Genomic DNA, 15,003 nt, shown 5'->3' with positions numbered 1-15,003 from the left:
TTTCCATCTCTCCATATAACTTACCCGGGATCTTCCTAGGTCAGGTACTTTCAGCCCCCAAGTGCCAACCAACCAACTCATCCCGCTGAGCAATAATAGCAGCTGCAGCTCTACTCATTCCATTTCATTACTGTCCACTTACACATCCCCCATAATATCCCACCAACAAATGCCATAAGCATATGACGTTGGATCAGTTCCTTCACCGCAAATTGGCCACATCAGTTTTGCTTCTTCCATCCCGTGCCGCGAAACGATGCCTCGCTAGCTGCTAGATCTTGCATTAGTGCCTGGTTGCCTCTGGCGCTGCCGGCTTTAGGGGCCCCTCCAGCAAACTCACAGGGCCTAGAGCTGCCCAGAGCTCGCTACAGCTCTTGTAGTCCCCCGCTGGAGCCAGGCCGTCTAGAACCCCGGCTGGCTTCGGACCAATCGCGGTGGCTCATCTCGCTGTTCCCAGCATTGACCCCTTCCATGACTTTGATCGAGTTGTGGAATTATGGCCTTGTCATCGAAAAGTCGAGTCGACGACACCTGCAACGAACTAGATATTCGGCAACGGACCAGAGCTTCAGCGTCCTCCCCTAGAGATTCCGAGTTGCTGTAACTGTACGAATCGCCGCTTGTTACTGGCAGGCGTGTGCGCGCGGCGGCGGCGAATTGCTGAGGTGGCATCTGATCTGATCTGATATACGAATCCCGACTGAAAACACCTACACGATGCTCGTTTGCATGAAGATGCGATACTAAAGCAGATCTTTGCTGCGCGGCGCATCCCCGAGACCCGATCCTACTGTTTGCTATCCAGCCTGCAGTCAAGATGACGCGACGTATTGTATGCTGCTGGCCCGTTCCTCTCTTGCGCCTGAGCCTGGAATACTGACAAGCTGCCTCCATCAGGTTCGCACGCTCACGCAGCTGGGCGCCGTAGCATTCATCACCACAATCATCATCTTCTTCCTCGATCGCAACTACAGAGTCCTCCCCAATGCTCTCCACAACTACATGCCCTCCCACCACCCCGGCCTGGTAGTCACCGACATCACCATTGCCACCTGCTCCAGCCTCAAGCCCTTTTCCTCCTGCGAACTGAATCCCAACGAGTGGCACCGCGTCGAGAAGGAACTGTACCTGGGCAAGACGTGGACATCGAGCGCATACCTCCACGTCCGTCGCAAGCACGAAGAGGAGTTGAGTGCCCAAGATGAGGTCGTCGTCGGCGTCTCTGTCGGGTCGCTGAATCCCGGAGACGTATCCGACGGCAACGAGCACTGGGAACCCCGGCCCGGTGGCATATGGCTGAAGCGCTCCAGAAATAAGAAGTCGAGCGACTCAGATGCTGCTGTGACGGATGTCGACGTCATCTTTGGCGACGACGCAACAGAGGCGCGCAACGGATGGGGGATTGTCGGAAGGCCTCTGCATCTTGGCACTGGCGGCAATCTCCTCAGCGCGCATCTAACTGTGCGGAGGGGACCTCCCCACGAGGTGAAGAAGCCGAAGCCTAGAATTCCCGACAATGGACGGTTTAAAATCATGCAAGTGGGAGACTTGCACCTCAGCACCGGCGTTGGAGAGTGTCGAGATGCCGTCCCAGATGGCTACAAGGGGGGCAAATGCGAGGCCGACCCCAGGACCCTCGATTTCCTCACCAAGATGCTTGACGAAGAGAAGCCTGACCTGGTCATCTTGAGCGGCGACCAGGTTAATGGAGACACAGCCCCTGATGCACCTTCGGTACGTTGCCCTGTTTCAGTACAACCATGTAGATTCGTCAACGTCGTGATGCTGACCGTGGAGGGTAGGCCATATATAAATACGCCTCTCTCCTGATTGAGCGCAAAATACCCTATGCCGCCATCTTCGGCAACCACGACGACGAAAAGTCCATGTCGCGCGAAGCCCAGATGGCCCTGATGGAGACGCTGCCATACTCCCTGTCCCGAGCCGGGCCCGTAGACGTCGACGGCGTCGGCAACTACTACATCGAAGTCTTGGCTCGTGGCCACAACGAACACTCCGCCTTGACCATCTATCTCCTCGACACGCACTCGTACTCCCCCGATGAGCGTCACTACCCCGGCTATGACTGGGTGAAGCCGAACCAGATTGACTGGTTCAAGAAGACGAGCGCAAGTCTTAAAAAGAACCATGATGGGTATACCCATCGACACATGGACATTGCCTTTATTCACATCCCCCTGACCGAATACGCGGATTGGGATAAGCCCCGTGTGGGAGAATGGAAAGAAGGCGTCACCGCACCCGTCTTCAACACTGGCTTCCACGATGCCCTCATTGCAGAGGGTGTCGTCATGGTCAGCGCCGGACAGTAAGCAAATTACTTGCAATTCTATACGGGCCCCCTTGTTTTACTAACATCATATCTCCCCAGCGACCACGTCAACGACTACTGCTCCCTCTCCTCCCACGGCGACGAGACAAAGTCCTTTTTGCCCGGCTGGGAGGAGAAGCTGCCCCTCGTGTCGGAGAAGAAAGCCGACGACGTCCAAAAGGTGCCCGCCATGTGGATGTGCTATTCCGGCGGCATCGGCTTCGGCGGGTACGCCGGCTACGACGGCTACGTCCGCCGCCTGCGCCTCTTCGAGGTCGACACCGAGGAGGCCCGCATCACGACGTGGAAGAGGGTCGAGTACGGCGACACCCAGTCGCGCATCGATATGCAGATTCTCGTGGAGGCTGGTAAGGCGTATTTCGCGCCGCCGCCGCCGCCGCCTCCGGAGGAGCAGCAGCAGCAGCAACAACAACAGCAGTAAAGAGCAAAAGAGTGCGGCTGACTGGTTATACATCATATTATCGTGGGGATGTAAGGGGATTGCGGCAAAGTGAAGTGACTACAAACTTGGCAACTCGATCACTCGTTGGGTATGATGAACATCACTATCATTGTTTTTGGCAGCTATGCGAATGAAGGGATTCAGCTTCTCTCGAGACTTATTGGATGGACGCGAATTTTTTTTATATGAAATGGCGCTGGAAAGTTGGGACCGGACATGACTGGAAAACATTTATACACACACACACACACGTTAACCAAATACATCTACATATTGTCTCTCCACACAAATACCGCCTGTTCAAACAATTGTATGCGTGGATGGATGAATGTATTCCTCATGAGAGAAGAAGACTCCTTAATTCATAACTCGTTTCTACCGAAAACACCACTGACTCCCAACGACGAAAAGACACTGTATACCGCCACATGAAAGAGCAAGCCTTGTTCCCGAATCCTTCCATCCCGCCACACTAACACCACCCGACCTCATCGTAAATAATTAAACTCAAATAAACCCAAAACACCTCGCTCAAACCATCGCATAAAAGAATAAACACCAACCGACCAAGCCTCACAAACAAAGGCGTAAAAAAGAAAACGAAAAAAGACTAATAAGAGCAGCTAGCGTACAAAGCCGCCCCAAAAAAGGAAGACCAAAAAGTTGACCGAGACAGGGGTCGAACCTGCAACCTCCTGATGTACTTGTTCGTAGTCAGACGCTCTGCCATTGAGCCACACGGCCTGTTTCTTGTTATTGATATCGACTCCCGAAATCTTAATTATAGCCGGCGCGATGGGTGAATGGCCTCCCGTTCCAAACTCCAAAACTAGGAGATGAAGAATCTTGTAACCGGAGAGTAGAGTTTTACAATGTCCCTCTCCTCTTCATCTCTCTCAAAAGGGCCATCAAGGCCAAGACTTTTTCATCTCGACAATCGTCGAAAAATGGCTCAGTCTCATACATCTCTAGCAACTTGGATCCCGTTTCAATGGCCTCTCCATCGCGGTACAATTCAGTCGCAGACTTCTTTATGGCGAGCACATCGAGGTAGAGTTTCTCCGCCTCGGCAAACGCCCGACGGCGAGAAGCATCCCGAAGCACGGCCTCTTCTTTGGATCTGTTTGAGTGGCCTGCCTGAGTGATTGTATTCATCGAGTTGAGAGTTAAACGGCGTCGGGCTCGCGAACGCAATGCTCGTGAAGTGGTACCTGTTCCGGACGAGATAATCGAGCTCGTCTCGTCTTCCTCTCCCAAGGAGTGGGCTCGAAAGCGACAGCTTAACGCTAAGTTTTCCATCGTAGTTGTATAAAGCGGGTGAGCTCTGCCCAGTGAAGCGGCCATGATATCCAGGGCTTTTTGATACTTTGTCTTGGCATCCTCGTAACGACGAAGTAAATCATCAATAACCGCTAGTTTCTGCATCGCATGAGCTGTGCTAGGGTGCTCGGCTCCAAGGGTCCTGGTTTTGATCTCAAGTGACTTCTTGTAGAGTGCCTCGGCTTCGTCTATCGCGTAGCTAGCCTCGGATACATGGGCAAGCTCATCGAGGGCTTCAACGGTAATGGGGTGGCTCTGTCCAAACATGCTTTGGTAGGAGATGTATACTCGACTATACAGCGCTTGCGCCTCCTCCATCTTCCCTAGTTGCTCCAGCGTAGAGGCTAGCTTTTGCACCGTACTCACAGTCGCAGCATCTGTTGGTCCAAGCTCTGCCTCTTGCTTGTGCTCGATAATTTCATATTGGTCCTCGACAAAATCAAAATCTCCCAAGGCAGCAGCAGCTGATACTTTTGCCAGAGCAACACGGAAGCCAAGAGCTTTGTCAATCGACGCCAGGTCAATATTCGTCAAGACTTCTGCGCTTTTTTCGTGCTGTCCTGCTTGTTGAAGCAACGATGCAAGAGATAGGGAGGTTTGAATCCTTTCCTTGGCGTCCATATTCGACTTTTGGCGCAGCGAAAGTTCAAAGCAACCAATAGCTTGCTCTATCGCCCCTTGTGTCATGCATACGTTTCCCAATACCTGCCATGCGACGTCGTCCTCATCATGTTCTAGAATTCCAGACCAATCGTCATAACAGGTCTTTGCGTGGGGAGCCATGATTCTTCCAAAATCGTGAATTTCCGGTAGACTTGATGACGCTGTTTCCTTTTCCCGAATGCCATCTACGCAAATGTTGCAGGCTAGCCATGCGTTTTCCTTTTGCTCTCCATCTTTGAGTGTTGCGCGCACATACTCACGGGCCGCAGGGTCTAGTATAAAAGATTCAAACGATGTTGTTGAGGAGTTTGTGTCTTGTGACGCCGAGGGGGAGCTGGGCGATGAAGTTGCTGACGGTGGTGGTGAATCAGAAGAAGCGGTCTGTATAAAGTCTTGATCAAAAAGGTACTGCAGAACATCATCAAGTCGGTTTGCATCTTGAAATGCTGTTTATCAGTTAGAAACATCTTCGTGATGGGATATAGTTGGGAGAAGGCACCTCTAATTTCCGCAAAAGCATCCTTAAACCGTGCGGGCATATGCTTTGGCTCTTTGGGCCGGCTGAACAAGGCAACTGGAATGACTGTGCATGAAAGCATGGCGCTAACACGAAGCACTGTTCTTGTGACGGAAGACTGGTCAAGCGTGGAACCTAGTATCCTGAGCGGCATATTTGAATCGAGCTCCTTCTGGTATTGGGAGATCTCGAGTCCCTTCTTGCTGATAGTAGAGGCAGCAATGGCTATGCTCTGAGGGTGACACTTGAGCTGCCGTACTAGTCTATACGCTGCTTCGCCTGCATGGAACCGTTAGTTGACTCAATAACTCGAGGGAATTGTTCAAAATACCTTCAGGATCAGCCCCCAAAAACTCGACTCCTGCCGCAGAACGAAGTAGTTCCATTGCTTCTTCATCCATCATGGGCCCGATATGCATCTTCCTTCCCCATATACAGCTGCTTCTGTCCCTTGAAGTCAGGATAATCTTACCAGTGAGCGTGAGTGGGATAAAGTCGGATATATCGAATGATGGTTCGACATTGTCGAAAATGAGGAGCCATCGGTCATTTTCAGGTCTCATCAACCAGTCTTTGACGGCCCGGACCACAGCCCTGACTCTTAACGTATCTAATTGTTGGATGCTCTTTACTTTGAGCATCTCTTCGACTCCTGTGAGTCCCAGTTCGTTTTCAACCCGAGTCCGATCATTGTTCTTGGAGTAGTACTGGACTAGGTCATTGGCAAACTCCAGATAGCTCGTAACGACTGTCTCCCAACTTTCGGCCCAGATCCAGAAGACAAACGAAAGCTCGTTCTTGTTGACCTCGGCGTAGTCTCTAGCAAGAGTAGTCTTGCCAACGCCAGCGTCTCCCCACAGGCCGGCGATACTGATGTTTAGAGCTTGCCGATCTGGCGACGGTTTGAAGCTCGTCTCGAGGAGTTCGAGCAGACTATTTCTATGTATGATGACACCTGGGTCGCCGGGCAGCTTGTATGGGATATCGAAACCTTCAGACAGGTATTCCAGTTGTTGATCTAGGCCTGAATTAGTATTACTGACTTGTAAAGTGAAACTGCGCGCTTACCCGTCGCATGGTCAAATGCTTTTCGCTTCGTCTCTAAAAGCCCCGAATCTTTGGCTTTACATATCATTTCGCGGAACTTTTCTACAAACGTCTTGTAGTTTGCATCGCGACCCTCAAATTGGACCAAGCCCGAATGAGTAGCGGACAGACCGATCTGCACACCGTCCGAGCCAGACATGGAATGCCGCTGCTCGACGACAAACCCATGCTCCGACCGCTTCGTCTCATGAAAGGACAGCTGCGGCAGGGCTGCTGTGATTGCTTTGAATACCTCCATCTGATTTTCCAACCATTCAATATCATGCGCCTGCATGGACTGTCCGCGAGTATAACTTGGATGATCATCAAACCCCGACGTCGTCCTTCGAATGACATGTGCAAGCGGTGTTGGCGATAGTGGCCTCCCAGGAGACAAGGTCCCCAAAAACGCAACTCCACAAGTCGACAGCTCAATGTCTTTGAGCTCTGCATCTATAGCCTCGCTAGAGATGATGAGGGAGCGCTTGACTATCCACCCTCCTAAGCTATGCGCAATGAAGAATAGCGGGCGTTGGTTTGTCCCATCACGACTGCGCTGGCTCCCTAGCTCTTTGACCAAGCCTAGGGCCCTGCCACAGAGCACGTTCCGTACAAGATATCGGTAGTTGGTTCCATCGGAAATATAGCCATAGGTCATGATCCTTGCGTTGGGAATATCCTTTGCGAGAAGGTCCTCCAGCCAGGATTTGGACTTGCCGCCCTCAAGCGAGATCCATGATTTGAAGCCTTGTCCCCCAAGGCCATGAACGGCCACGATGCTGCATTTCACCTAGTTAGTGAAAGTACAGTGCACGGGATGTCTGGACATACTCTATTTCTGCATCTTCAGGGTCCTGCACAACCCGCAAACCCCTCTCCTCTGAGCTTCCTGGTCGTGTAAAGGCGCCCCGTACGCGGTGGAACAAGCCCTTGAACGACGACTCCCGCGAGTCCATTTGGGTCAAATGTCGGGCGTCGAGAATGTTGTCGTAAGATTGATTTCTTCACTGGGCATCTCACAACCGATGGATTACAATGCGCAGAAGCGAAGCTCATGAGCTGCAAGGACGAAATGATGGAAGTGTCAAGTTTGGGAGTGGCACAAAGGAGCTGAAAGGGAGAGATGGCGACCTGACGAGAAGGAAGGAAGTGTGGCTGGTGCACAATAAATACAGAGGGTGATTCACTGATGGGCTTGTCGTTTTAGTGGCTGAGGGTGCTAAAAGTCAACAAGTAGCCTCCATGTTTCTTACACAATTTATATAGTAGTTCTACTTCTGATTCATATCAAGCCAACATAGAGTGCCATCCAAGTTAATGCCAGCCTTAAAGTTCATGGCCTGCCATCGCCAGGCAGACTCTGGGATGAACTGGTTGGGCTGCTATGTCGCTGGTTTGGTTCATGGGACTGAGTGGCGTGAGACTCCATGCCAGCCATAGCCATCCCGTGTAAGTCAACATACGACCACCGAAGCCTTTACAGGTGAGAGTTGGGCGGTGGCAGTGGCGATAAGGAAAAAAACCAACTGTAATTAGACAGTTTGCTGGATTCGACAAAGAATAGCCTAGGTTGATAAAGGCTGTCCGAGGAGGCTGCATGTACCTGGCTGAATCAAAGTTGTACCTCTTCTAAGCGCTAAAAGAGAATCAGGTATTACCTTGTAGCATTTCGGTCAAGGTACATATCTCTGCTACCTTTGCTGCTCCTACCATTGGAATATTCTTAACAAATCTACAATCCAATACCAACACACCATTCAGCAAACACTACTAACCTAATACGCCTCCTCCCGGGCCCTTGAATAGCCGCTGCCTCTTTCTAGAACCTCAATGACTGGCTTCAAGCTATCTGTGGCGCAGCGAGCACACACCGAATCACAGGGCAATATTAGGCCTTGTGGCGCAGCTTAAACTTAGCAAAAGTGGCGGCCTCTTCCAGGAACAACTACGTCACATGCCGCTTTTCAAGGCCATCAACGATAATATGACCGATGCGGCGAAGCATTTCTGAGAGAACCTCGGCGATTGCAATAAACCTAGTTTAACTAGAAATAATGTCTTGAACCGTAATATTCGAACAACTATTTATTATTCATCACCAGCTCGAGATTCACCGACTTCTTTTACACCAATTACTTGCATTACTAGCTCTGCCAGAGAAAGTAAACAAAGTGGCACAGCAGAATAGCCCTAGCAGGTCTCACTGCCGCTATTGCTTCTACCCATATCCATTGGCTTTCATACTCCAGTCTCCTGCTTTTCTTTTCCTCCTACAATGTCCACCGCCGTCCTTATAAATCCGCAGCTTCACAGGCGCCATCTGCCTTTAACCGACTCACATACAGACCGTCATATCAGCAGCAGCAGCAAAAGCAACAGCAGCAGTGAAACTACCAAGAGCAACACCGCCGACACGATGCCTCACGCTCACGAGACGAAGCCTCTCTGGCTCATCCAGCCACGCCTCGACGCCGGCGTCTATCGCGACAAGCTCATCGGCAGCGTCGTCAAATACCCAGACCTTCCCACCGAACGCCACATCCCCTACCGTGCGGGCACAAAGCTGCCCCGAGACATTGTCCCAGACCTCGACCCCAAGCCCATCCAGGTGCGCAACGTCAAGTTCTGGACCCGGCGCATAAAAGATGCCGGCGTATCGGCGTCGCTCAACGAGATCCTCGAGGCGTTTGTGGACCGGGCCAAGGAGGACAATAGCGAGAAGATGGCCACGGTGGCGAGGATATGGCACATGGACTCGCCGAGCGAGAAGTTTAAGGAGCTTCTCAAGAACAAGGAATACTTCGAAGAGCTATTCGAGCTGCTGCGGAGCAACCACGACCAGGGCTACTTTATCACCGACATCGTCACCCTGACAAACATGGAAATTAATGATTCAACCGGTCGCTTGTCAGGAGTCGGCGCCGAAGTCAAGGTCCCCATTCCAGAGCCTACCTTGAACGTCAACATCGGTGCCGGAGGCCGTTTCCAAGTCCTCCGGGAAAAGGGCTACTCGGCATACTATGAGGAAGAGACCATTGTCTTCCTCGGCTATCGACTGGTGCGGCTTGAGAAGGTTGAGGGCACGAGGGCGAAGCTCGGGCGCCTGTTTTTTGGCCACAAGACCGGCTTTGCAGTGCGTGATGGAATCGACTACTGGCCAGAGTTGGTAGAAAGGGCTGTGGAAGGGAACGCAGAGCCATTCCTGTCAGCGGAAACGCCCAAGGAAGAGAAGAAGGAGCTTGGAGAGGAAGAGGTTGAGTTTGAAGAGATCGTTGACGAACTGGGGTTTGACTTTGAGGTGGTGGGATGAGCTGCATCATATTCGCATGGCATTGGCGTTACGGGGCTCTTGATTATATTTATATTAGTAGATGACCATATCTGCTGAAAGGACTGCATCTGGAGAATTAGGTTATGATAATGATGAATTTGGGCGGCTTGTTCTTTACTTGAACGCTTTCATACAGCTGGGGCTGCTGGAAGGCACTATTTGTAATTCAGCACGCCTCTTCGATGGTCACATGGATTTGATCCTGCGATAGCTATAGACATTGTATACTTCTTTTGATGACCCCTGCAGACGCGAATCAACATCTGTAAATCAAGTCCATTATTCACACTCCGCAAAGCGTATAAGCGTCCGATGTTGGAGAGATTAGATCAGATGAAGTCAAACTCATCCAGACCCGTTTCCCACGTTTTCATGATCCCACGCTGTTGGATCACATTCTTGGATACTCTTTGCAGCCCTCGGCATCTGTTTGACATGGATGGCACATGTATCGAGTTCAGCCAAGGCACACTCCTTCGCTTCACAACCCCTCCCTTCTGCCTTCAAATGTTTGTTGGTTCACCCCTGTCATTCTTTGATCTAAGGGTGCAAATACTCTGATTTGCTATACTGATCGATCGATGCTATGTAGGAGGGAAAAGCTGCAAACAGCAGCAAACAGAAAGTGGGCTTGACATAAAGAGTGGCCAGGCCCACGTGACAACTCAACAATCCTCTCCCGCATAGCCCGCAATCCCGCAGACGCCAATTGGTTTGTCACATTCAGGTAATTAAATTGAAGCAATAGATTTCAGCTCCTGCATGTTGACACTCATATTCCTTGGGGTCCGCGTGTTAGCGCCCGTGTAACCAAATCAAGCCATCCATCATATCAGCCAATTTCAACGCGTCGCTTATGAGGCTGCCGTGTCTGCTTTTCGAGGCTGCAAAATATTCCAACTGATATTCACTGCTGTTACATTAGTAGCCATCATTCTGAACCAGTACAATGGGTTTGACCTACTACGAAATCGACCCCAGTGGGGATACGCTTCTCATCCTCCAGAATGCAAACGCACCATTTGCAGTTCTTCCTTCAACAGGGCCTCAAGAAACACGGGGAGCGTCGGGCTCAACTCCAGATGACAGCACAGCAGGCAAGGCACAGGACGCAGACAGCAAGCCGAAAGAAGAAAGCAGCAAGCCAAACGACGCAGACAGCAAGCCGACAGTGCAAATGCGCCTCTCGTCGAAGCATCTCACATTAGCATCCAAGTATTTCCAGAAACTGACCGCCAATAACTGGAAAGAGTCCAAGGAGGCCACGCCCGAGTTTAGCTATTCGTACGTGATCAATGCGAATGACTGGGACGAAAAGGCGCTGCTGCTTTTGATGAACATCATCCACGGGCGGACCTCAAAGGTTCCTCGGTATATCGACCTCGAGTTGCTCGCCAAGATGGCCGTTTTGGTCGATTACTACCAATGCCACGAAGTCGTCGCCTTCTTCTCACAGACGTGGCTGAGCTCCATATTCATCGTCATTCCGAGAAAGGGAGAGAGAGACTTTATGCTCAGGCTTGTCGTATGCTTGGTGTTTTCGGAAACATTCAACTTTCAGCTATTGACAAGGATGATTATATGGGGGAGCACCGGGCCGATCGATTCGCTTGGCCTACCAATTAAACAAGATATCATAGGTATTAAAATTTCCCTTGGAATAATCCATGATGCCGCGACGTCGTAGTGGACATTAGCTGACCTGTGGTTCCAGACGCACTCAACGACTCACGGGAGTATGCGATTGAGACCGTTGTAGCCGAATTCTTGAAATTGAGGCAACGCCTGTGCGAGGATCAAATGTGCTCGTTCGAATGCTCCTCCATACGCTTGGGCGCCCTCCTCAAGGCCATGTCCAAGATGGGACTCGCGGATCCTATCCCAACCAGCCCATACCCTGGCCACAGCTTGTTGGCCCTCGAACAAGCCATCCGCGACATCAAGGAGCCAACCTGGAAGACGAACTGCCCGGAGAGTTCTGCGGCCCCAAAGGAATCTACAAATACGGCTACGAAGCCTGCAACAGGACAGTCCGGCAATGGTTCTGATGGTAACCCTTTCCCAAGCACAAAGAGTCCTCCCGCTCAAGCCGCCACCGGTCCAAGATTTGGGTTCCCTTCTACATCATCTGGGGGTCTGTTTGGCAATACCACTTCCGTCCCGACTGGGGGATCTGGAGCAACTGCTTCATTGGGGGGTCTGTTTGGCAGTGGTAATACTGCTCCGACTGGGGGCTCGGGTTTATTTGGTAATAACGCCAATGCTGCTCCAACTGGTGGTCTATTTGGCAGTGCCACCACCGCTCCGTCGGGGGGATTTGGCACAACTGCTTCATCAGGAAGCCTCTTTGGCGCAACTGTTCCATCGGGGAGTCTCTTTGGTAAATCTACTCCACCAGGAGGCCTCTTTGGTAAACCCGATACCGAAGACAAAACTAAAGTGCCTCCTCCTCGCTGCAGTCTTGCTGCCAAAACCGGCCCAATCATTGAAGAGCTACTTAAAACGTTCAACGGTCTAGATCTCTACGACTTTGTCAAGCAAGAGTGATGCATGGCTCATCTTGTTGGTGCGTTGCTGGACATGGAAGATGAGCGATTGCTTTTTGGGAGCATGTCTTGAATGATGTATACATGCCATAATTATGAACTTGTTTTACTTTAGAGCAGTTCACTAGTGTAATACGCTGCGGGGGCCACTTCAATAAACGGCTGTATTTCCATTCTTTGGGTTGAATGACTACATGCATGCACTAAGCCCTGTCCTTTAATACCAATCTATTACCTCTCCTGAATCCATCCATAATCATCTTGCCCTAGAACATCAACATTTACCATTCATCAACATAATCCATTACAGCAATAACATCATACAAATCTGCCATCTGGCGAGAAACTCCATCCCCACCAAGACGAGTGTCAGACACCATACGCATCAGGTAAGATCGCGTCATCGTAGGAGACGGAGAGCCGCTCAACCTCCCCTCAAACGGAATCGTCCTGTGCAGGTGAAAATACTCCCTCCATTGGCGGGACAACTCCCAAACCTTGTCACGATTGTACCAGATACCCCCGGAGGTGTTGGCCTTGATGATTTTTCGAACCAGCTCCCTCGTTTTGCAAATGAATTGCTCGCGGTCCCTTGCGATACACGCGTCGACGGAATCCCTGCTCAAATATCCTACTAAATCACTCTACGTCGACATTGGCATCAGTTCAGTTTCCCGACTTCTACAACATGTAACACACATACCGTAGGAGAACTGGTCGGAGAAAAGCCCATTCTTCCTGGTCCCTCGAAAGCTGTTTCTCCAGGTTCAGTCCCCGTCATAGAATCGACATCTTCTTTGACCGGCTGTGCAACTCCAATCTCTTCGACCGGTACTCGAAGCAAAACATCTTTTGCATACACAGCTGCGGCCATTGCCGCATATCCCCGCCACTGCTTGTTCTTATGAGTATCCGAATAATCGCATATGCCTCGGATGACCAAGCAAGGGAACACGTTCATCAACCCTGCCGCTTCCGCTTCGAAACACAGCACATCTTTTTCTTCAACAAGCTTGTCCCTGACCTGAGCGTCCTTCATCGCCTGGTTTGCCGACGCAATCAGGCCGTAGTGAATAGCAGGACCGTCGTAGTCATCGTCTCGGGGCTCTCTCCTGACTATACGTGATGGGTCATCGCCACAAAGCTCTGAGCAGGACATTTCATTATCCGCAGGATGGACAAACGCAGATTGATATAATATGTCGCTGCTGAGGGGTGGTCGCTGGAACTTCCTCCGCAGCCGAGGGTTTCGTTCCACGATGCTCTCGATTGTCCTCTTGATTTCATGGCCCTCGCACATGTAGTCTACCATGAGGGCGCTCACGGCCGAACGTAGGACACTGGGAGGCTGGTTGAGAGACCCTGTGATCTGGAATGCCTGATGCTGGATTGTCTTCCCATAGTCATATCGCAGCACGCCACCTCTTCCATCACGGGGCAAGCTCACCACAACGTCGCCCAGCCGAATGTCATGGTTCTTGCTAGGCGCACCACCGGCAATGCCAACCATCAAGCGAATTTCAATGTTGGGGAACGTGCATAGCATAGTCGCGGCAACGATTGCCGCCGCTGTTGTTCCACGCTCTCCATCAGGTAAAACAGCCAAAACGACGTTGTGGTTTGCCATTTTACCTAGTGTATAGTTGTTCTCATCTCCTTTGCCAACATTCGTGGGTTGCTCATGCTGCTCATCCAAAAGGCTTTTGGCAGCCGCAAACTCCGTGCTTAAAGCGCAGAGCCAGCCAACTGTATAACTCTTCGCGTCCACCATGTCTACAGGGACGGCTTCGACAAGAGGCAGAAGACTGCGAAGCTACCAGCGGCGCCGGTGGCATTTAGAGCTCTGGCTGTAGCGCGACTATGTCGACGGTGTTAATACCAGTGCCGTGTTCAAACCCCGTAGAAGTAAGTGTAGAATCAATATATATACCTGAAGCAGAACAATACCTGTACTGATCAAGACCAGACATCTGCCACCCAGAGCATAGAGGGGTTAGGCAGCTATTCCTGCAATGTCAAGCCGCATGCAGGTTACACTAGGTACATATCGACCAACAGTTCAACTGTCGCCAACTCAGAAGTGTTTCAAATAGAGTGTATAAGAGTCATGAGATCATCTAAACGCTTTTTTGGTGTGTGTGTGTCTGATGTGTTTGAAATCTCATCTGTAGCGATGGTATATTAGCGGGAACTCTTCCCGAGTGCCGTGGATTGCCCTCCAAGATTAGAGCAATTACAATACAGCTGTTTTTGAGAGTTGCTTAGCTAATTATCTCTTCAATATGTCGAATAAAACGCCCTTCTTCCTAATGACATGAATAAATATGCAAAGGAATAGTTATCCACGATCCAAAGTGATTAGATTCATCTAATCCTCCTCTTCCTAGACCTATAAAGGGTGAAGAGATGTGTATTATTTTCTCCATACAAATCTTCACACAAGGTCACGCAGTTTCAATACTTGGATGATCCCATACATGAAAAGCAGTGGACTCAGACCAAACGTAACGATTTTAATTCAATGCCACTAGCATTAAAGCCTAAGACAAACTATGATCAAAGTTAGCTTCTAGATCAAACCACCACCGCAAACGATCAACGCCAAATCCTCGAGAATCTAGCCCACACGTCACAATGACCATGAAACACAAATCACACACAACCCAGACAAAACAATGCCAAATTGAAGCCCTTTTTACTACCTATTTAAACCAACTATCTACAACCTCATGCCACCTGAAAGCA

At 50.5% G+C, this 15,003-nt stretch overlaps 5 protein-coding genes across 5 annotated transcripts; 3 read left to right on the top strand and 2 right to left on the bottom strand.

Annotated features, from left to right (window-relative positions):
• Positions 1-817: 817 nt before the first annotated feature.
• Triagg1_2012 (uncharacterized protein) lies at positions 818-2,774 on the top strand (the record flags this gene model as incomplete). Its single annotated transcript, XM_062896147.1, has 4 exons — positions 818-832; positions 898-1,734; positions 1,803-2,329; positions 2,393-2,774. 4 exons carry the CDS (start codon positions 818-820, stop codon positions 2,772-2,774), a joined length of 1,761 nt encoding a protein of 586 aa, XP_062758868.1.
• Positions 2,775-3,662: 888 nt separating this feature from the next.
• Positions 3,663-7,337, bottom strand: Triagg1_2011 (uncharacterized protein; the record flags this gene model as incomplete). Its single annotated transcript, XM_062896146.1, has 5 exons — positions 3,663-5,224; positions 5,278-5,574; positions 5,627-6,313; positions 6,364-7,160; positions 7,213-7,337. The coding sequence occupies 5 exons, from the start codon at positions 7,335-7,337 to the stop codon at positions 3,663-3,665; spliced, it is 3,468 nt and encodes a 1,155-aa protein (XP_062758867.1).
• Positions 7,338-8,656: 1,319 nt separating this feature from the next.
• On the top strand, positions 8,657-9,691 carry Triagg1_2010 (uncharacterized protein; the record flags this gene model as incomplete). Its single annotated transcript, XM_062896145.1, has 1 exon — positions 8,657-9,691. One exon carries the CDS (start codon positions 8,657-8,659, stop codon positions 9,689-9,691), a length of 1,035 nt encoding a protein of 344 aa, XP_062758866.1.
• Positions 9,692-10,661: 970 nt separating this feature from the next.
• Positions 10,662-12,259, top strand: Triagg1_2009 (uncharacterized protein; the record flags this gene model as incomplete). The annotated part of the gene is made up of 2 exons (XM_062896143.1): positions 10,662-11,352; positions 11,427-12,259. The coding sequence occupies 2 exons, from the start codon at positions 10,662-10,664 to the stop codon at positions 12,257-12,259; spliced, it is 1,524 nt and encodes a 507-aa protein (XP_062758865.1).
• A 280-nt stretch (positions 12,260-12,539) lies between these two features.
• Positions 12,540-14,029, bottom strand: Triagg1_2008 (uncharacterized protein; the record flags this gene model as incomplete). Its single annotated transcript, XM_062896142.1, has 2 exons — positions 12,540-12,902; positions 12,962-14,029. 2 exons carry the CDS (start codon positions 14,027-14,029, stop codon positions 12,540-12,542), a joined length of 1,431 nt encoding a protein of 476 aa, XP_062758864.1.
• Positions 14,030-15,003: the final 974 nt, after the last annotated feature.

This window comes from Trichoderma aggressivum (genome assembly GCF_033847375.1).
Source record: "Trichoderma aggressivum f. europaeum strain CBS 100526 chromosome Unknown scaffold_005, whole genome shotgun sequence".
NCBI classification, from domain to species: Eukaryota; Fungi; Ascomycota; class Sordariomycetes; order Hypocreales; family Hypocreaceae; genus Trichoderma; species Trichoderma aggressivum.
The sequence above is the reverse complement of the archived record's forward strand: the minus strand, read 5'-3'. Positions and strand labels throughout refer to the sequence as shown.